Here is a 23591-nt window from a genome sequence, read left to right on the forward strand (position 1 = left end):
TAAAACAATTGGTCAGAATGCACTTGCATTAATAACCAAATTCCCATTTTTACTTTATGTAGAAGTGTTATACTGTACAATTCACCATCATAATCTTTGTGAATTGAGCACATCATTTACTTAATTCTTAATTTGTATCCTGCGCTGATCACTCTATTATATGACCCTAGCCAATATCGTGTCTGCTGAATATATACAGTTCATGGTTGATAATTATTTAGCCAATGATACATGATTGTCTTCATTCCATGCAGGTCATAGCCTAATACAAAATAATACATAATAGTAAGAAAAAAGTTTGGAATCCACATAAACATAAACATCTGCTTTTCAAATGTTCAGCATGCCGACATGTTCTGCCCCCCCCCCTTTTAGCCTACACACATAGTGACACCGACAGATACACACAGACACACACACACACACCATACATGCCTACCCTCCCGATTTTTCGGGTAACCCCCCGCACCCCCGGAAGGGTAGGCATTTCTCCCGCATTCTGCCCACTTCCTAGTGAAGTGGGCAGAATTAGGAGAATACCCGCGGCAATCGCGGGTCTCCGTGAAGGGGGCGGGGCTTAAGCTGTGATTCTGCATGAATCACAGCATTTGGCCTCGCCCCCTATGTAAATTGTGCCCAATCGCGGAAATTTTACCGCGAGGGGGCGGGGCTTAATGACGCGAATCGTCAAGTCCCGTCGGCCCCCTGCTGCTTCTCTTACCCGGGCTTCTCCCGGGAAGAGAATATTAAAGGTAGGCAACCCTGACACACACACCTGCTGACAGACACACTGACACACACATTAAACACACACACCGCAGCGCCCACCTAAATGCCACACACCCCATCCCTCCAGCTACGGCGTGCGGCTCCGGGACTCAAGAGCGCTGGTATATTATCACCCGATTGCAGGCGATCTCATACAGTCACGTTGCCGGTGCCCATGGGAACTGCCTGGGAGGGGCTGCGAGCTGCAGCTCCCCCTACAGCTAGCTCAGCTGAGCCGCCCAGTACAACAGGTCATCTCTTGATTTATTTATTTTTGTAAAGTTTAAGTAATATTATTCAGCTGCTCGGGCCGGCGATGGAGCAACGGGCGGCAGGGGGGGTTTCTAGGTACTCGGAAACCCACCCTGCGTGCGCTTATGCGGCACAGGGGCCGGTAGAAATATGCCCCTGTCTCCCCCATGTCATTATTCCTTATAAAAATATAAGTTTTCCTCATTAACACTAAAGTGATTACACCAGAACTCAATGGTTTTACAGCACATGATGCATATACGAAAAAACATGTATGTATTAGCTGTATATAAGCGCTTCGGGGAACATAGCGCATCTATCTGTACCAAGACAGCAGTAGTGTGTATGGGGACAGAGCGCTTACAGTAAGTTGTGTAGCTAGTTAGTGCACATACTGATTCACTCCATGCACGTCAGCAGTAATACTGGAGTGGAAGTAACATCAGACTATGCTACTGCTTCTGGCTTAGTACAGCCCGGTGACCCGCATTACCCCGCTCACACCGGCACCCAGGGCTACAGGTGACTGTGTGTAACACAGCGCAGCAGCAACTTGTTACCTGACAGCTGATTGTGCCGACTCCACATGGGCAGCAGCCAGTGTTGCCAACTCTGAAATGGAAAACAAGCAACCTATAAGCAAAAAACAAGCCCGACCCAATCCTAAAAAGCCCAATAAAAAAGCCCAATTTATGGGGGTGTCTCTTTGTACTCACTCTCTACCCGGTTAACTTCCTTTATTCCCCCTCTTCTCTCACCTAAATATGTTAGTGTATGCACAGTCTTACCTGCCTATATTGCTTTTCCCCCTCTATACCAGCCTCCATATTTTTACCTCCTCTCTCTTTTTATACCTCATTCCCTTGCCAGTCTTCAGCTGGGTACACACTTGCCGATGGGTGTACCCAGTGATGCAATGCCCGACCACACAATATATATCGGGCGGTCGATACATACTGCATGATGTGGTGGCCAAACGTCCGATATGTCGGGAACCGGCTCCATCCACTATGCCAGCATCGGCATCTGGGTCGTTCCATCGGCCCTACATGCAGGCCGATGGAACGACCCCAATGTACGACCCGCAGGAGTGCGCAGGGTCACGCTTAGTGGGTACACAATGGCCGATTTGGACAATATGTCAGCCCAATCCGCTTTTCTTTACCTGACTCTTCTTCCCTGCATTTCTCTCACCCCTCTTCTTTACCTCCTTCATTCCTGTCACCTGTCTAATTCCATTATCCCCTCTTTTTAACAGCCTCAGTAATTTTAACTTACCCCCCATGTACCTGCCTCATTTCTATCATCTAGTTTACCTCTCCTTCTTGCCTTCCCCCTCCAACTTCACCCTGTCCACTGCCCTCTATTCCCCAAACACAACCCTCCCTCAGTCACTACCAGTGCAAAACACATACACACACATTTAATTACCTCCAGGGGTGCCTCGGCAATGCACACAAAAAAATAAGCCCAAAAACAAGCAACAAGCTACTTGCAAAAAAAAGAAGCAACTTGCAAAAAAAGAAGCCCAATTCTGCTTGTTATAAGCGGACTTGGCAACTATGGCAGCCGCACTGGGGTAACCACAGGAAGTTCCTGCAGGAAGCAGAAACAGCCTGGGGAGAACACTGGACAGTAAACCTACTCCTCCACCAATTGCTTCAACTGCACCATACGCGCACGCCGGGGGGGTATCTGCGCACCCAGAAATCCCCCCTGGCCGCCGATCAGTGGCATAGTCGGACCAGTCCTGCCACAGTCAAGGTCACCTCTTTCAGTAAGTGTAGTGCGGACTGCAGTGAGTGCAGTTCACACTACACAGTAACACACACACACCGCTGCCGGTGAAGTGTACTACCCAGCGGCGATGTGTTTGCTTTAGCAGCCAGAGAGAGTCAGACAGACTCTCATTGGCTGCTGCATCCACAGAGGGAGCTGGGCTCATGAGCTCCACCTTCCGGCTCCCACAGTGGGTGATGGGAGAGACGCCATGACGTCTCTCCCATAGTGCAGAGCGGGAGAACAGAGGAGCGGACGGTGGCAGGCCAGGACCCGGGATTCAGGTAAGTATATTGTGTGTGTCTTGTTTAATATATGTAAGGGGCACTGCATATGACAGACCACTATTGAGGGCACTGCATAGGGGGACCACTACTGTGGGCACTGTATAAGGGGCACTGCATAGGGGAACCACTATGGGGGGGCACTACATAGGGGGCACTGTATAAGGGGCACTGCATAGGGGGACCACTACTGGGGCACTACATAGGGGGTACTGTATATGGGGCACTACTGGGGGCACTGCATATGGGGGCACTGCATAGGAGGCAACTACTGGGGCACTGTATAAGTGGCACTACTGGGGGGAGGGGGGTCTTTAATAAATCATGCTGGCTGTGTTCATATATATATATATATATATATATATATATATATTAGTATATGTATGGCTAGATGTTTTTTCATTGATTCGGTAACCAAGGATTTGGAAACCCTCCTTTCAAAAACCTGCGTTTTGCCACTATGCACGGCCTTCGGAAACCCACACCATACCAGACCAGCACTCAATGCTTCTCTATAGTAACTAGTTAGATTAGTGTTTCCTTAATCCAAATGTCAGGAACCCCTAACTGTGCTTGCGTTCATTTCCAGTAGCTGGATCATTGGTTTAAGTGTATTATTAATTAATTAATTTATTGAGGAGACCTTGAAAACATGCACTGTTGGAGTTCCCTGTGCACCAGGTTTGAGAACCACTCAAATAGACAAAGTGTGACAACCGTCCAATCTCTTACCTGGGAATTAGAGACCATTGTAAACTGTACACAGATGACACCGACAATCAAGTTAATTAGCACTAAATCACTGATTAGTATATAAACCGCTAATACTTTCTGTATCCCAGTAAACATTTTACTACTTTTTGTTTTTTTTATTAAAAAAAATATCATAAAGAATACAACAAGCTACAAACACATAATAAAGTTGTAAAATAGGAGTACTGAAGTCACCACAGTAAAAGGAGTAGAGAATACTAAGGAAGAGCTCCAGCCAATGAGCGTCATTTCTTGCGTTGGGGTCTGGTCCATGACGGAATATGTCTTCTACTTCTTTTCAAGTGGAGTTCATCTGTAATGCCAAGTAATAATAATAATCATAATAATGTTATTTATATAGCACTTTTCTCCCAATAGGGCTCCAAAAAGACTATTCATCAAACTATAAATGGCCTGATAACCGTGCGGAAACGCTAGTTTTCCACATATTTAGGTTACCGGGCCATTCATTATCAGGGTCCAATATTCAGCAAACTCTGAAAACTGAAAGTTTTTGGAGTTTGCTTGCGAGAACAAGCGCCATCTTCAGATGGCGCTTGTTCTCGGATCCCCGTTCCTTCCTATGGGATCCAAGCTTTTTGGAGCAGCTGTCCCCACACCGGAGCAATGATGAATTGCTCAGTATGAAGTTTCCCCCGCTGCAAGTTGGATACTTAAGTATCCCTCTCAGCGAGATGATTACTTAATCATCGGCGGCCATACGGACCCTGATGATGAATAAGCCCCCAAGTGCTTTACATTTGCAGGAAAAAACCCCCACAAAATAAGCTTAACATAAAAAAGAAATATTTAGGTTGTATTTGTAAGGAACTATAGGGACATTAGTGAAATGCGTGAGAACACAGGTTAAGTCTTCAGTCTGTTTGGGAAAGTCAATGATGTCCCATTGATACTGGAATTATTATGCTCACAATCTATACTATATGATACTATGTAATTGAGGAGTAGTTCCAGAGATACTTTGGGACTTTGCAGATGCCAAGTTTCCATCTGTTATCAGAATCCAATTATCTAAAGTCTTGTGTTATAAATAAGAAATGCATACAGGCTGTATACTGTGCCGTACTTCAGTACGTTAGGGTTACATTCTCTAAACAGTATTTACAGATGTTTGTGTAAAACACTCCTAGTTCTGCTTATGTGGGATAGGAATTAAGCCTGAGAAGAGATTTCCTATAGGATTCCCATTAGTGCATTGTATAAACAAATCTCTTGGTATATTTATATATGTTTTTTTATGTAGACAGTTTGCCTTATATCTCATGTATAGTACTATTTATATGAATATTTATATTATATAGTGCGCTATACATGGGAGCCGGACATCAAAGGGATTGTTGCTTATGTTCTCAGTAATCACTGTGTAACTTTAATTTTAATATATATATAATCTAAGTAACATTTATTTGCATTGTTACATTGTACTTAGACCAGTTTTACATTGTCTGTTATGTATAAAGGATATGATTTTTACATGCTTTATACTACTAAATGTTTAGAATATTTAGAAAAGCTCCCATCTATAACTCGTACATTAGCCAATGGATGTATCTACCATAAAACATGCCGTACAGTTTACTTATACTTGAAATATTTAGAAAATTGCAAGACTGTGTTGAATAAAAACGACAGAGGAACCACAATGGGGGTTGATGCAGAGTTGGAATAATTTTGCGGGGAAACTAACGCAGTTTGCGCAGCTTCCAGAGCTGGATGAATCTCAAGGCGCCAGACCAGTGTTTCCCAACTCCAGGCCTCAGGGAACCCTAACAGTGCATGTTTTAAAGATCTCCTCGTAATTAAGATAATAGAAACTGCAGGCTGTTACTTTAATCCTGAAGACAGTTTAACCCCGAGGCTTTTGACGAATGACACCCAGTTTTCACATGACGTTTGTCCCCTTTAAGGTTTTTCTGTGTTGGGTTGAGTGTCATTCCTATTAGCCAATGATGTGGTAGTTGGTTAGGGAAGGGATTTTGTGTTAGGGATGGCCATCGGTAGATTAACCATTCCTGGTCACAGATGTTCGTTACAGTGATGGTTGTTCTCGATGGTATTAAACCAGTGGCTAGGAATCCACCAAAGGTCAGTTCTTTATTGATAAATGCGGAACAGTAGGCCAATCAGGGAGTGGGACGGGCTCTGCGGGTTGTGTCCTGGCACATAAATAAACATAAAAAACATCACTTGGCTATGTGCCATCGATGGGGGAGAACCATTCGATCCATTGCCATCCATGGCAAAACAATTGGTGGTTAACCATCAATGGTTGTTAACCATCAGTGGTCGATGGCCATCCCTATTTTGTGTAGGAAATATGGGTGGGTTTCATTTACGGACCAGGTTTCACTTACAAGTCTGTCTCTTTGTTCTAGAATCTTATCCCTCCCTCCCGCCCCATTTTTGATTTGTCATCTGTTTTATAGAGTGTTCTGTACTATGTTTTTATTTTTTTTGCCTACCCTACTGGGTAAGGTGACTCCATCTAACGGGGTGGATCCAACCATGTAAAGTTTAAGGGAGAGTTGTGCAACAGCTAATATTTTTGTTGGGGGAGGGGGGTGAGTTCAGTTGTTCATTGCCGTCCTTTTGAGCCGCCATACCCTCACCTACCTTACCCTTTTTTCCCCTCGTTAAATGGTCAGTAATAATTAACGCTTTAAATATCAACACTGTTGTCTGTCGTTATTTTTTTACTGTATGTTATGTTATGTTATGGGTGACTGGGATTTAATGAGTCATTAGCCATTAGTGAGTTTATTAGCTCCACCTGTGGATCTTTTAAAATGTGTCGGAATGCATTAAGAAAAACGCAGAGGCCAACTCACCCGATAAGAGCTTTCCTTTGCAAGAGAGGGACTTCCAGGAATATGAGAAGTCCCTCTGGTGTCATTCTGTGCATGCGCAGAAGGTGCTGGGAGGGATCTTATTGGATCCCTCTCAGGGGGCGTTGTGATTAGAAGCCCATAGGCTTCTATTGGGCAACACCATCTAAAAATGGCATTGCCCACTGCATGCAATCCCTGGAATGCATAGCATTTTGGGACTTGGTGCATATAACAAATGTGGTAAAACTGCATTTTCTGGGGTTTGACCGCATTTCTGACTTTTGTTTGTGTCTAGACAGTGCTTTTGATAAATAAGTCACATTTGCCATTTAAAATACAATTAAATACAGACAAAAATATAGAATAAATAATGAGACTAGGCTGCAACAGCCGCATTAATAAAATCCTGTGGAAAAATCCCCTGAAAAATCAGCACTTCTGCCAAGTCGGGGCCTAGCGGGTGATTCAGCACTGGACGGAATTGCAAAGCTGCACGCAATTCCTTCCTTGCTATTATGTTAATGCAGCACGTGGCGTCATGCCTCCTGCATGCAATCCAATCGGATTAATAATCCGAGCTGCGTCAACAGATGCAGCATTGGATCGTCTGTGTGATCCTTGGCCGGCTGAGTGACCATGGGGTCATGCAGGCCGGCCGTCGCAGATGTCCAAAAGGGGCCAGGAAATATCCATCTGCTAACGGAGATCCTGGCCTCCCCCCCCCCCCCCCCACCAATGACAGCGATATGCCTCCATTTTGGAAAATGAAGGCCATCGCCTCCCCGAGCCCAAGTGGCAACAGACTGTCAATCTCTGGCAGTATGCTGTCACTCTGCATCCGAACATACCGGATGCGTCCTGCGCACACGCAGACTCCCGACTATCGGGAATCTGCGTTCAGCATTGCACTTTTATGCAATGCCAAATTACTCCCCTAGTACATTTGGCCCAGTGTGTCTGTTACTATGTCTTATTACTGCACTTGTATGTAAATACCATGACTTTTACCATCAGTTTATAAAAGCCGGTTTATTTTGCCTCCGTGATGTCTCCAGTTCTGAGTAAATTAATAAACAGCAAATATTAGTCCATAAAACGGCTACCAACATTGTGTAGGCAGCCAAATCTATATTAAGTCAAATATAACCTTGACTTTTATTGTTAATAGTATCAATGCATTTAAGTATGACAGCTCAGATGGCGTCTATTACAAAACAATGCAATACTTCATTATAAATGAATCATTGCTGTGTGACTCATTGTCATGGGTTTACCTAAACTTTTATTATACTAGTTACCCTGTCAAAATAAATGCTATTATTTTTTTTCATTTAACCCTGTGTTTTATTTTAATTTTATTTTTTTAAGATTTACTTTGTAGCTTTAAAATAATACATTTTGTTTCGGGAATATTCATTCAATGCACTTGTGTAGAAGCGTGACTTATAGTGAAACGTCATGCAAAGGAATGTCCACTTAAACAAGCTTTATTACTGTAGTTTGTTTGCTCTTGTAAGGGTCTTGTAAGACTTGGGCATTCTTGAGCTTGCGGGATTTCCTTTGCACACACTTGGGAAGTTACTGGAGGATGTGTAGTTTACAGAATGGAGCAATCACCACTCTATTCATGCGGTCTGATGGGATTCAGTAATAACAAGACTGTTTCCTGGTGGTTGCGGAAGTCTTTCAGAGTAAAGTCTATTAAACTCGCAGACCAGGGTATCCGTGAAAATATACAACAAAATGACTATGGACATCTGCTGAGGCCGTCATACACTGCCGTCATTCTCATACACTGGAGTTTAAGATATCTACCACTCAGTAAAATAAATGTGATATTTTGTACAATTTTTTATGTATTTTCTGTGAAACAATAAACCCCAAAACATAATTGTATCCATTGTTTGATTAGGTAGCTATTAATGAAGAGACAAGTTACCTTTCAGATACCTAAACTGATTTATGCTGATTTCAGCAAATTCTTAGGAAAACTCTCATGGTAAGTATGAAACACATTCTATGGGCTCAATCCAATTAGGTGTGAATGGCGAGTAGCGAGTTTATTTCTTGAAACTCACACACTTCGCAGGGAAACGCGCTCCCGAGAATTCTCCAGTCCAATTAAAAATGCCTATTCACACTACTCGTAGCGGAGGGGTGCGAATTGACTGCCAAATGAGAAATGCATGAAAATGTGGGGAGACCATCCTGGACCACCCAAAATATTTAATTTTGTTAGCAGGGCCATATAGAAGGCTGTTTGTGGGCATTAGGAAGGTACTGTAGGTTTTTAAAAGGTGTCAAATGGCTGATTTGTGGGGGGGGGGGTGTTTGTTTTTTTAAATGCAAGAAAATGATAAAAAAATAAATAAATTATTTGTTTAATCTCAAACGAATTAAATTAAAAATGCAAAAAAAATTGTAAATAAATTTGGGGTGCCTAAACTAACGTAAAAGTTGATTTTGAGGTAATTTGAGGACTTTTTTTTTTTTTTACCCCCAAAAAATGATATGTAATTATTGGAGAAGAAAAAAGGAGCGTAGCGCCGTGTGGAATTTAGTATATAAGTAGTTATTACACAATATTACAGAAAATATCTATAAATATAGGGTATTCTTCTTATCAAAGAACCAAACGGTTAAAATGACAATATAAATATACTTTTATATTGTCATTTTAACCATTTGGTTCTTTGATGAGAAGAATACCCTATATTTATAGATATTTAATGTAATATTGTGTAATAACTATTTATATACTAAATTCCACATGGCGCTACGCTCCTTTTTCTGTATATTGTGGGATGCAGAGCCAACTGTGAGAGCTGTCGAATTGAATTCAGGATAAATATTGTTTGAAAACCAGCGCACCTCTTTTTTTTCATTTCTGATCTAATGTAATTATTGGACTAATTAAGCTAATTGGAAACTTCCAAATGCCTAATTAGTCATTAGGGGGGGTGTTCAAGCGCTTCAGCACAGTGTCCCGCCATTTTAACCTTAAAATAAAGATTTTCCTTTCCATCTCACCCTCAGGGAGGTGCGAGTGGAAAGTTGCGAATTCAGTCTGAGTCAGTACGAGTTGCTAATTGGATTGCAAAATGAATTCACTATGCAAATTCGAAGTGAAAATAGCACCTCGCCATTCACACCTAATAGGATTGACCACTATGTGGGCGATTCACATTCCCTCATGCAAACAACTGTGAGTCAGATTATAGCTATCATTTTATATAATGTACTAGGTAAATGATAGGTAGAATTTGATTGGTTGTAATGGGTAATACCTACACTTGTCCTCTTTACATGGTTTGATAGACTTTTCCCCTAAGCGAGAGACATTAAAGAGTGGGGACTTAACCCCTTTCTCAATGTCAATGTTTGGGATTCCACCCACTATAACCCCCCTGAAATGTATTCCATGAGCCACATAAAATTAGGTTTCTGCCAATTCCCCAATTATAACATGAAAAAAAGGGACATTTCAGTTGTTCCCACTTCTCCCAGGACCCAAAGGGGCATGGTTGGGTTTTGAGGCATATAAAAGGGGCTTGATGGGACTATAAGGCATATTAAAGGGCATGAGGGGGTACTGATGGCATATACAGAGGCATCAATGGCCTCTGAGGCATATAAAGGGGCATGAGTGGTAAGAAATTGGCGTGAAATCTGTCCTGAAACCATTTACAGTGATTTTTGGCCTGCCCCCCTGTCCAGGAGTTTGAAGATGAAAAAGTGGAAACCCCAAGGGCGACTATGTAAGAATCTTTTTCCTAACAAACATAAAGTATCATGTATTCTTGCCGGAGGTAACTTTTGTAGCATACCATTAATTCAGCTCTGAAATTATCAATGGAAGCTTACAATTGAATAGATTGAATCCACATTTCCTAGGCCGGGATAACAATTTCAAAATGATATCTGAATGATAGCAGAGTGCTGTTTCTTGTGTTTGAAGTGCTTTTCATGTACAAAAGTGGACAAATGTATATATAGTTCCATGTCTGTACAGTGTTTAAGTTTATTTTTGTCCTTCTTTTTTATAAAGCTAAAAATACTTGGTTCATTCTAGTGCACATATCCACTGGTTTCATACACTACATACACTGCTGCATGGTCAGCCAGCGATTAATCTTCATATTGTGCCTTTATATTGATAGGCTATGCAATTGAGTGACTGTATCGAGGTCATGGGTCTGGCCCTATAAATAAAGGTCATCTCCCACTGGACACCCCACTTCCATTTCTGGCTGGTCAGGAGAAGGGGGTGGACATTTTATATATCATTTCCTAGGATTGGCGGTTAGCAAATCATCTTGGTGGCAGTTCCCAGTCATAGTTGTTTCTGGGATACTGCATCATGTCCTGTCCTTGTTCTGGCTTTTTGCAGGTAGCTGGAAATCCTGTCTTGTCTGTGCTTAGATAATAGCCTGTCATTCATGTCTGTCTGTGTGTTTTGTATCATGTGCTCACTAATTACCTAGCTGTCTGTGTGCAGAGCAGGTGCCCTCATGCCTTTGATTAGGAATTGCTCTCTCCAGGAGTTGGTTCTGATTGGACCCTGCTTCTGTTAAATTTCAGCCGGCCCTTCTCTCCATGCCGGTTATACTGGTGACAACCAGTGTATGCATGTCTCTCTGTAGTCTGAACTTTTGCCGGTCTTCCCAAGTTCCACAGTTCCAGTATCTTGTACCTGTCAGCATTTGTTCAGTGGCATTTCTATACTGCATGTCCTGTCATGTATCAGTATCAGCTGTTTAACCTGCTATACTCTCTATCCAGTTGCTTTTACCCTGTGTTCTGGCTACATCTGTGTTCACCTTCCTGCCATCTGACTCCTGCATCCCGGCTGTCTCGGCCACACCTTAGCCCGCAGGCTACTTCCTAGCCAAGTACTACCCGGCTCCCAAAGCTGCACCTCAGCCCGCAGGCTGCTTCCTAGCCAAGTACTACCCGGCTTCCAAAACCGCACCTTGGCTGTCGCAGCCGCATCTCAGTTCGCAGGCTGATTTCAGCCAAGTACTACCCGGCTCCTAAAGCCGCACCTCGGCTGTCTCAGCCGCACCTCAACCCGCAGGCTGATTTCAGCCAAGTATTACCCGGCTCTCAAAGCCGCATCTCAGCCTAAAGGCTGCAACTCAGCAAAGTATCGCCCGGCTCTCAAAGCCCCATCCTGGCTGTCTAAGCCGCACCACGACCTCAAGTCCACATCTAGTACTTTGTATCAATTTTGTTGTGTCAGTCTAGTCTTGTCTGTTTTTCTGTCAGTCTTGTCATAGTCTATCCTTGTCTTGTCTTGTCCAGTCCAGTCTTGTCTGTAATCCTGCTACATCTCAGTCCAGGTCACTCCTGCCCTGCAGTAATTAGTACAGTCGTGCCACTCATTGCCTGACTACACAGCTGCACCACAGTCACTGGACATACCTGAGACCCATCATCTGTTGCTGCTAGTGTACCCTATCCATTACGCCTGTTTTAATACCATTACCTGCAGCCTCACTCCAGTTAGCCAGTTGTGGAAGGACTGCCACATCACCATCCTGTCTTGTCCTAGTCAGCAGTCCTGCGGTCTCTCGCTGGTTGTGTAAGCCTCCACTGCTGGAGGCGTAAATCCAGGCGGCCACCTAAGTACCGGTGAGTAAATAAATCACTAAGGGAACAGCGGGTGGCTGTTATTGGTGGAAGATCCTCTTCCTGGCTCTAGAGGTCTTACATAACCGTGCGTAAACCGTAACATCATTATGTTCAATGTACCCCCACTGTTGCCTTGCGTATTAGATTGCATTTTATATGACTTTGTTATTGTCTATTCTTAATGGTGGCCAGGTGTGTTCTGGGTAGTTATCCAGAGGGTCCCAGTCACATCTTCTGCAGAGGCACTGTAGTACCAAGCCCCACCAGAAGATAGGTTTTCCTGATCAATTCTGTTAAAAATTCCCACTGGAGGGGGTGGGAGTGTGGGTGGGTCGTGACGGCTGGGTGCACGCCCACAAAGCCATGGCCTCACCCCTTCAACTCGATTCAGAATTCGCCCAATATTGGGAGGCATGCCTCCACACAACACGTACTGTATGGCACATCCCGGTGGCTAGCCTGCAGGGAAGGGGGCCAGTGGGCTAAAACTAAACTCGGTATCTTGACAGTGACATACCTGTGTGCACTCATTTGCATCAGTGTAATTTAATTTTAGTAGGTTAGTTAGTTTGCTTTGTATGTATCCCCTTTTGACATATATACATATAGTCACTAAATGGATGAAGGCAGCCCTCCCCATAGAGGCCTATGGGGTTGGTGCTAAGCAGTACACAACAAGTTACCACCGAGATATCCTTTGGGGTATCCTCTTATTACATTGAGAGAGGCAGAATAAGAGCTTTTTCCCACTATTATCAACAGCATTTTTAAGCCTAATTTACGCATTTTCATACAATCATTTGTGCACTTGTTCACTGTGACTTCACTTAGTAAGGACCGTTCTCTATCAGCCCAACTCATTACATCAAATGGTGCAAACTTTCGCACCCCTGCACGCATATTGGTGACCCACAGAATCTCCTATCACTTTAAATAATCTCACAAAGCCCAGAACAGGTTACTTACACATCAGGTCAGGAAGACATTGCCATTGCAGAGGCTGAAAATGTTGGTCCATTTCAGATGGAACAGCAGTCTCATGATGTGTGTGCGGCTTCAAGAGCAAAAGAAAACTATCAACGGTTACGTCATGGAGCATTTCACACCGTTGGGTGGGACCTTCTGACATCCAAAACAAGGGCAAATGGGGGACTTTTAGTGACAATTTGCGAAGTTGTAAGAGATTCTGGCCCTCATTCAGAGGCAGTCGCAATAATCGATCGCTCTCTCTGAATGAGGGCGGCTGCTTCATTTTTGAAGTGCGGCCTCCTGGTCGTTAGTTAAGCTGTGGGTTACCACCCACAGCTTAACGACCGACCAGGTTGATGGTCACAATGGTGATCACCATCGGGGCTTGTGACGAGACTCTAAGGTTGGGTCTCGGCAACCGCAAGCCCCAGGGAGCTTTCTGCTCTGATGGAGCAGGAAGCTCCCCACTGACATCACTGATGATGTCAGTTCGGCCGCCCACAAACCGGTAGGCGTTCCTCCATTTTGGAAACCACCCCCCGGCCCGCCTACAAAACGGGGCGAGCTGTAGATCAACATCGACAGCCGCCCCTTTTGTAGCGAGCTCCGGTGTGAGAGAGTTTCTCTCTTGCTCCGGGGCTTGCGCATGCGCAGTGCGGCCGCTGCGCGTGCGCAGGGCTACCCAGCAGCCCGGTTGCGAGCACATCGGTGCTTGCGACCGGGTCTGAATGAGACCCTCTGTTCTCAGTCTTATGTGCGGTGACTGAAGGATGTGCTAAAGCCTCAAAACCTTGAGACACGGATAGATGACACCAAGCTCAAAGAATCTCTACAGGGGTTAAGTAATCTAACTATATTTACATTTGGTTCTGAATTTTCATCAAAGTGATGCGGGGGCATATGTATAAATTGTCAGGACGCTGGACCTCATTCAGAGCCGCTCGCAAAATGCGAGCGCTCGCTCTGAATGAGGGCGGCCGCATCTCTAAAGAGTGCCGGCCTCCTGGCCACTCGCTAAGCTTTAGCGAATGGCCAGGTTGATGGTCGCAATGGTCAAAACCATCACGGCTTGCGACGATACCCTTGTGGTAGGGTCTCGTCTGCCGCAAGCCCCAGAGAGCTTCTGGCTCTAATAGAGCCGGAAGCTCTCCCACTGACATCACTGGTGATGTCAGTGGGGCCACCCACATACGGCAGGCGTTCGTTTGGGAACGCCTGCGTTTGTGAAACCACCTCCCCCCACCATGCCTACAAAACGGGGCGAGCTGTCAATCAACATCGACAGGCGCCCCTTTTGAATTTCTGTCTCGCTCCGGGGCTTTCGCACGCGCAGTGCGGCCGCTACGCGGGCGCAGAGCCCAACATTGACCCGCTTGCGAGCGCTGAAGCGCTTGCAAGCGGGTCTGAATGAGACCCTCTGTCCCAATAATTATAATTTCTTACTGCTGAATGAGAAATTAAGTATTTCAGGAATTCACCATTAAACATATGCAGTCACAGCGGTTATGATAAGAGCCCGTCCCTGCTATGTGTTACAAGTAAAGTGTATGCTAATGCAATCACTTTACTTTTAGGTTCGGGACCTGGCCTCGCTACTGTGCATATTTGCCTAGTCTCCCGGAACGCCTCAGAGGCAACCCTACAAAATCGGGTGGCCGCCACCCTCCCGCATAGACCTGCACCCAACCCGAGCACCCATGCACACATACACAGGGGGGGGGGGGGCGGGGGGCTATGACGTACAATATCTGCATTGTGTAGCCGAGGTGCAATTGTACATTCATGTCCCCTGCTCCACCCCCCAATGCTGCGCGATGTCATTGCCACACCCCCTTATGCCACACCACGCCCCCTGCTGTGCTGACCAGGCTGCATCCTCCCAGAGCTGATGGGAAGCCCCCAGGCTCTCCCAGCACAGTGTGGATGACACTCGAATGCATGAAATTGAACATGGCAATGGACAAACTAGTAGCGGAAACTGGTTATAGTGAAAGGAAGCACCAGAGAAACAAAAAGAGTCTTATTTTAATATAGACTATTTTGAAGGAAGCAAGGAGATGTGAAACATCCCAAACAGTGTTATAATACAATGATGCACATCACACCACATTCCCAAAGGAGAAAACTTCTATAGTCCTAGAGGGCAACTCTTGACGGTCCACCACAGGATGAGGGAGAGAGATTAAACATTTTAAATAGAAGCAGAGTCTAATTGTATTCAAGGTGAATCTCAGTTGTATAAAGAATCTGAAGCCCTAGACACTCACATAGAGCCCTTTTGATATGGAAAGTGAGACAACTCAGACCTCTGGCAGAGGAGAAAATATTTCCGGGAGGGTACATACTTGCCTGCGAGATGATGACCATTTTGTCATATTACACCATGCCTCATACTTATGATGATGCAAATGGTATCTCAAGACCTTCCCACCTTGGGGAACTCTACCTGGACAGGCCCATGATGACCAAATTATTGTTATCATTGACCTTGCCCCACCCACATTATGACATAAGCGACATCACAAAGTCACGCCCACCTCTTCTTTTCATAAATCTTAGAGGTGATGTACAAAGCCTGGGCAATTATCAATACGCTCTGTGTTATCCAATAGCTACATAACTGCCCAATCTTACTAGAATACATTCTTCAGATATTTCACACTCTCTTCACAGGTCTACATACTGTAGTCCGCAATATGGTGTCTGTGGAAAATAATTGAATGATGTATTCAAGATTTCACAAGAGAAGGAAACGGTCTGGAAAATATTCTTCCTGCCATATAAAAGCATTCCTAGTAATGATCTGTGAATGATTTATGAGAAATCCCTTGGGGCAGTTAATTAGAACCACTTGAAATATCAAAAAGACCAGTGACAGGAAGTATAATGTAGTGGTAGGCTGAGAAAACAGCACAATAGTAACGGGCTAGAGGAACTGGCTTATTAAATGGTTTAATCTACTATGAAAACTATGATTGACTATTTAAGTAGCAGTCTCCTTAATGCGGCTGTAATAAACAGGCTCAGCAGTGGCTGCGCGTTGTACTATCAATGGCTAACCGGCTGCTCGTATGTCTGAGTTACAGAGGTGGGAGAAGTGGCATTTACAAGCTGCTCCATGACTGGTCCAGTGATGGCAGAGAACCTGCTTTTCTGCATATTTGGATTTTAAAGAGTTTCTGCCACCTACACACAATGAAATAGGACTCTGATCTGCAGTATAGGCCTGGTTCAGAGATGTACGCTCAAGGCAGCAGCTAAAACATCTGCTAATATCGCAGGAGGAATCTGAAAAGACTCCCACTGCCCACAGCTCAGATCCGAGTGCTGCGTCAAAAGATGCAGCGTCAGATCACCACCGAGACCGTCGGCTGCAGCATCAGCCATCTGAGTTAGCCTAAGGCTACTCAAAATGGTCGCCTCCACTGGCAAGGCCTGTAGAGCCGAATCGGAAGCCGCACACTGGCCTCTGCACACTTCACGCCCCCCCTGTTTTCGAGAACATTAACCCATCGCTGCCCCCAATTGGCCACAGCCTGTCCATCACGCTACAGCGTCCAGGGAACTGAAACCGGCGCATGCCCACCACTGAATCAGCCCATACCGTATGCTACATTCATTGTATGCTACATCTAGTTTCTTCTAAATGCACCTTTGTACATGCCTGCAAGAATATAACCAGATATAAATATTTGGCAAGAGTAGGGCTAGCCCTGATCGATCAATTTGTGATGATCCCCCCCCTCCTAATATTATATTTGCAGTACTTCTCTGGGCATGTACCCTTCCTCCTTTGGGCATATGCACATGTCCGCCATCGATAGCCTGAACCATGGTAGTTAGTTCGGGCGCAGGCCATTAATGGCAGACACCTCGATGGACTTCCTCAAGCAAGATAATGATCATTGGACTGGTAGGAAACTTCCTGCGACATCATGACACTGTAGGAAGACTGCCAGCTGTCAGCGTATTGGCTACGAATGATCACATGACATTAAAGTTCCCTTGGCTTCAGCCAACACAAACAGCTAAATTAAGAAATGCCTGTGTCTTTAGCAGGACGAAATAGAGTGGCCAAAACGGGATACAAGTACTCCATAAGCGAGCAATGCTGGGAAGGCTGAATGTCACTGTGTACAGTGCATAGATGTCTTTGCATCTCAGCAGATATTGCAGTCACTGACTGGCAACTGGGCTATGTATCTCCCAAACTGTCCATGGCATGGCACCTCCAGTTCTTCTTCTAGTTGATGGGAGGTTTATATTATTATATTGTTGCTGAAAACATTTGGAGACATTGCTTTCCTCATCTAATAATGTACAGTAATGTGATCTTTTCTTTCATTTGAAATTATATTTAGAATAATAGCCGGATCATCCATTGGCAACCTTTACTTTTGCCTAGGGACCAGTGGTGGCTGAAGGGACCTGGATTACGCTAACCTGTTTACCTGTTTTGTTTATTTGGCAAATGGAGGGGGAAGTGGGCCTATACCAGCATGTTGTCTAGCATCTCAAAGGGTATGCAGTCGGGAAGCCAGCAGACCTAATCCCGACAGCCGGCTTCCCGACTGCTTTATCCCGGCAAGGGTTAAATGACAGGCGTCTAAAACGCCTGTCATTTTACCGACGCCGGGAGACCGGCGCCCGGCATCCCGATCGAAGGGATGCTGGGCGCGGACAGCAGCGGGGGGGGGGGAGGGTTAGGTTTAGGGCTCCCACGGGGGACTTAGGGTTAGGCTAGGGGGAGGGTTAGGGTTAGGCACCCCCCCCGGGGGGGACTTAGGTTTAAGCAGCGGGGAAGGGGGGGTTAGGTTTAGGCACTTAGAGGGGAGATTAGGGTTAGGCACTGGGGGGAAGGTTAGCGTTAGGCACCCCTAAGGGAGGGTTATGGTTAGGGGAGGGAATTAGGTTAGTCTATACTTACCTTAGGGACGAGCAGGGTTTTCACCCATGTCGGGCAGTCGATTCCTCTCAAAGGGTCTCCATCCAACAGTAGGGGGTATATTTACTAAAGTGAGAGTTTTTAAAAGTGGAGATGTTGCCCATAGCAACCAATCAGATTCTACTTAACATTTAACTAGCACCTTCTAGAAGATAATAGCTAGAATCTGATTGATTGCTATGGGCAACATCTCCTCTTCTAAAAACCTTCACTTTAAATTTACCCCTAGGTATTGTTATGATTTATTTCTTCTTTAATAAATATATTAGCTCTTTTTTCCAAATTATTATTATTATTTGCAGGGCCGTAGCTAGGGTGGTGCGGTCGGTGCCTCCGCAATGTTGCTGAGGGCGGAACATCGACCGCCCACCCACCATCTCATAATACTATTAGTTTATTCCAATCACTAGTGCCGGGTGGCCGCTGCTGTGTGTCCGCGGCTCACAGCGCAGAGGAGGCAGGGCAGACAGACGCAGCCTCCCCACCTCCTTCTGATGTCCCGACTCCGGCAACCTATTAGGGCAGGAGAGACGGAGACGTGATGACGTCATGACGTCTCCCCGCCCAAGGCTCCCAGAGGTCGATGAGGAGCTGCTGGGCTGGCTGCTTGTGGTGGGGGCTGGCTGGCAAGGAGTGGCGGCGGCACGGTGGACACAGCACACAAGAGTGGGATGACACAGGACCGAGGACCTGCCAGACAGGTGAGGTCTGACTGGCTGGCAGTATTAAAACTAGTGGCCACTGGCTAGCCCAGCAGCCTGCCCCAGACTCCAACTTTTACAACTCCTGTGCTGCTGGTGCTGAATTTAGTAATAAAACAAATAACTGTACAAACAGTATATAACAAATATATATATACCGTATATAGGCAGTTGGGGGGGCACCAATGAACTTTCTCGCAAAGGGCACCAAAATGTCTAGCGACGGCTCTGATTATTTGTTTGTATGGCACCAAATGCTCAGCAGAGCCGAACATTGGTGATAAAGAGTGCAACCTTACAATCCACCAGCAGGTGGCCATATGAAATATTGGTAAGTGAGTGGTGGAGTGGTGGATGGAAATCCTATCGCCCATAGTAGCGGGTAGCTCAACTTTAGGCACATCCTTCTCTTAGGTGGCGACCTTGAAGCCAGAGGGGTAAGACCCGTCTGACCCAACTGGCCGTTGTGCTTCAGTGATGACACTAATTCCTGGTTGCCCAGGAAAAGGTACATATTATGTGCTAGACTTGATCATAAGTCCGCATCCTCCAAGTATTATGAGTGCCAGGCAACACTAATCACCGTACTGACAGTTCCATTTGTACGGTTTGGCAGCTGGAAGAAAGTGTACGTGATCTATAACTTCACAAATCCTGCAAGTATTCCGCGCGCCAGGCTGTGCAAGGTCTGCTGTCTTAGCAGTCCAGACACACACACACCTTTCCCCTCTTTTAATACACCTCTTATGAAACTATGTAATATCGTCATGTTGTGGTGTACGTGTGGGTTTCAATTTTTTTTATTGACATCAAATCCCGGACTTAACAATATTTGCGAGGATATAAAAACAGGTTTATTGTAAAGTGTGCCCTTTAAAATAAAAGATCAAGGATTACCGTGTTCCAGCGAAGAGAGATATCTTCCTGATGTGGCTGGTTTGATTTGTAGATGTTGTAAACATGGAGACGGCGTGTTCTCTAGATTGATCTCACTAGATTAGTAGACCATGGTCACATCTTTACAGGGAATTTATATTGAAATTCTGCTTATTTAAGAAAAAGGGAAAAAAAAATCCAAGTTTAGCTGGGCAGGATTATTTTTTTCCAGATTAAAACAAGAAATACTCCATGTCATAGAGATATATTGTTCAGAAGTTACAACTTGTTACAAGAGAGTTTTCTTTTACTTGTGGCCACTAGGGGCACTGTTTCATTGGAGATCTTGGCTAATGGTTTATTTTACCTAATGGCATTAATTAGGACTTCAGATCGCAGTCCCCATTATTATCAATGGGGACTACGATTTGTCCCCTATGTACTTAACTCCAAAAAGCTAAACTTTTTGGAATTTAGCCACGGTAGTTTACACCATCTTCTACTGGTAGCTCATGGGGCCTCCCGGCAGTTTACACCATCTTCTACTGGTAGCTCATGGGGCCTCCCGGCAGGGCCGTCTCTGGGGGTGTTCGACCAGTGCGGTCGTACAGGGGCGCCACCCATACAGGGCGCACCCCTCCCACAATTTCAGCGGGACAGCACTATCCCGCCATTCCACCCATGGGTCAAAGTGGGAGGTTAGGGACCCCCAACCAGCCGTGCGGCGGTGCCGGACCCCGGAGTCTGAATGGATGCTGCACGCATGCGCGTGGCATCTGTTCAGTAATGGGAGAGGGCTGGGGGAAGCCCAGCTAGTGAGGCTCCCCCCCAGCCTGAAGTTATTTGGAGGCATGCCATGAGGGCACACCTGCAAATAACATCATGTAGGGGGCGTGACCTATGGTAATTAAGTCACGCCCCCATTTTAAGTGTTGGGGCGCACTGTAAAGAGCCGGCACAAGGTGCTCCGACCCCTGTAGCCGGCCCTGGCTCCCGGTGCAGAAGAGAGATCTTTCAATCTCTGTCTCGCAGCCCCTCTTGGGCCCCAGAAGCTGAGACTGTGTGCATGCCCATCATCAGCTATGCCCCGGGGAAGTATTTCACTTCATTTAAAAAAAAATAAAAATTACTATTCTACCAAAAATTTTGTCAATGGAGAATCTGTGTCTACGACTACCATCCTCTCAGTAATATTTCTCACGGCTGTTTTACTCTTTGCCGGGATGGGCTCATTTTGTAGCCACTGTCCTGCCAAGTGTTCTTCATCTTCATAGCCTGTCTAATGTTTCTGTACACATTTCCCACGTAAGTCAGAAATTTATTTTTTTGTTTAATTGGGGGAGACAAAGGTCACTGCCCCTCTTCAAGTTCATCAGTTTTGTGTCCAGCGATAAATTGCTGAAATTCTGCCTTTTTTTTCCATGGACTGGTTAATAAAAGGCAGGAAATGCCTTGTCGGAAGAGTGCAAGCACACAGGGCAAATATTACAGACCGGACACACGTTCCGAGCAGTGACTGTAGTGATGTTTATTTCAGTAGGAGAAAGCCTCACATAAGTCTGTCATCTCCGCCGTACATTTATCATGAGGGGGACAGACTTTGTTATATGGGCTGTGTCACATGCAGATAGTTTCTCAGATGTAAGATAAGTTCACATATATATATTAGGCTTTTGCATAGAAAGCAATTTAATAGTAATTCAAATCTAAAATAGTTGTACCCAAAAATAAAGCAATTATTCATTCTTAGATGCTATGGGCAACATATCCACTTCTAAAAAGTCTATCTTTAGTAAATTTACCCCTATGTGTCAAATGAAACAATAGTTTTTGGAGTTTTTTTTTTTTTTTTTAATCCACCATTTTTGGTTTGTTTGTTTCAGATCCAGAATGCCAATGATGTTCTCATCTCCCCCCTTGAGAAGTTCCGTAAGGAACAGATTGGTGCAGCAAAAGTAAGTAGCTAGTAAAAATGTATTATTTATTGGATACGTGAAGTCGACAGTGTCTGTGGGCCTAATTTAGAGAAGGACGCTGTAAATTGCTAATGCCGCAGGAGGCGTTTCCTGCCGGCTTCTCTGATTCGCTGCTGCGTCCAAAGCCATCCAAGTAATCCTCAGGTTAAGAAGACGCAGACATCAACACACCGCGAAAACGGGGCCAACACGTCCCTGTTTTCGAGAACGCTGTCCATTGCTGCCACATCCACAGCATGCTGCGGCTTGGCGGCACTGTGTGCAATCTCGTAGAACGAGATCGGCGCATGGAGATGTATCGCAGCATTTTACCTCCAGCCCCTCCACACGGAATTTGCCGTAATAGGGGTGGGGCCTGATGATGTGAGAGTCCTTCCCCACCCCCTATAGTATTGTATGTACTCTCCGTGCTTGACCCGGAGGGGAGACTTCAAAAGTAGGCAAGTATTATATAGGTGCTGATGCCGACTCGCAAGCAAAGTGGCTCTAAGTGCAGACAGCTGCAAAAGCCTGATTTACTATTTTCCCCTTGCACATGACTCAGAATGGTCTATGGCACTCCAGTGGCACTCCCACTAGTAAGGGCGGCTCGGTGCGATAGCATTTTTGCTGCCCCTAACACTCAATCTCACAGAAAAACAGATCCAGCTGAATTCTGTACAGCTCAGAAGAGATATGCAAAAATGCATAAATTCACATATGCGCATGTACCAATTGCAATTTGCTAAAAACTGAACACACCCGCACTTGGGAGTTGCGAGTCAAACCAAGGCATGCCTTGGTGCCCCCAGCCAAATCCGGGTTTCAAAGCGAGGCAAAACTTCATAATCCCGGAAATGTCAGATCTCTATTTTGTATTGCATATAAATCCCTTATGTATTTTTTTTTTAACTATTTTGCTGCTACGAGCAGCATCTAAACTAGTGGCTTAGGACAAGTATGTTGGTAATTGGTGATTAATGAAAGCATTATATAGGGTGTTACTGTTTATTAAACTGCCTTTCTGTCTGCCACTGCAGTGCCAGTATGTTTCATAGATGTGCTATATTCTTTTAATGTGATGTGTTTGTTGTGTTGCTCTGTTGCTTAGTTTAATTGTCCAACACCGGTTGCTTGACCATTTAAAAAAAAAATTTTTTTTAGAGATGAGCCATTTTGGATCTCAGAGATCCGAACCCACCCGAACTTAGGTGATCCGAGTCAGATCCGAGCCGGCTCAGGTTTTCCCGCCTGACTCGGATAGCAAAATGAGGCAAAACGTCATCATCCCTCTGTTGGATTCTCACAGCTTTTGAATTGTATAAAAGGTCCCGTAATCACCGCCATTTTGTATTCCGGCTGTGGAGAGTGAAGAGGGAGGGAGCTGGGAGCTGTGCTATAGTTGTATAGAGGCTGGCTATAGTTGTGTTGTCACTCAGGGGCTGGCTGCTTAATGTCCATAGGGGCTGGCTGGTTGTTCTGCTGTGTTGTCCAGGGGGTGCTCTGTCCATCAGGAGTGCTCTTCACCCCAGTGTGAAAAAAATTAAAATATATGTTTTTATTTCTGTGTCTGCCTTAGCTACACTTATTATCAGCAATGTAGGTGCACAGGTGTGCTGCCTGTGTCATTTATCAATGGGCTGCTGCCTCATTCAGGGGTGCTTCCTCCCCCCCCAGTGTGAAAAAATAAATAAATTGTGTGTGCATTAGCCACACTTATCAGCAACGGAGGTGCACATGGTTGCTGTGCTGCCTGTGTCTCATTTATCAAGGGGCTGCTGCCTCGCTCAGGGGTGCTTCATCCCCCCCAGTGTGAAAAATTAAAA

The 23591-nt window shown here is 45.1% G+C and overlaps 1 protein-coding gene across 1 annotated transcript in view; it reads left to right on the forward strand.

Moving 5' to 3' along the window:
- ARHGAP42 (Rho GTPase activating protein 42) overlaps positions 1 to 23591 on the forward strand; it is a 332632-nt gene that overhangs the window by 147985 nt on the left and 161056 nt on the right. The window contains exon 4 of the mRNA XM_088456728.1: positions 21694 to 21765. Coding sequence (XP_088312854.1) covers positions 21694 to 21765 — 72 coding nt within the window. The remainder of the gene's footprint in view (positions 1 to 21693; positions 21766 to 23591) is intronic.

Source organism: Taudactylus pleione, unplaced genomic scaffold (genome assembly GCF_031769625.1).
Source record: "Taudactylus pleione unplaced genomic scaffold, aTauple2 ptg000711l, whole genome shotgun sequence".
Classification (NCBI taxonomy): domain Eukaryota; kingdom Metazoa; phylum Chordata; class Amphibia; order Anura; family Myobatrachidae; genus Taudactylus; species Taudactylus pleione.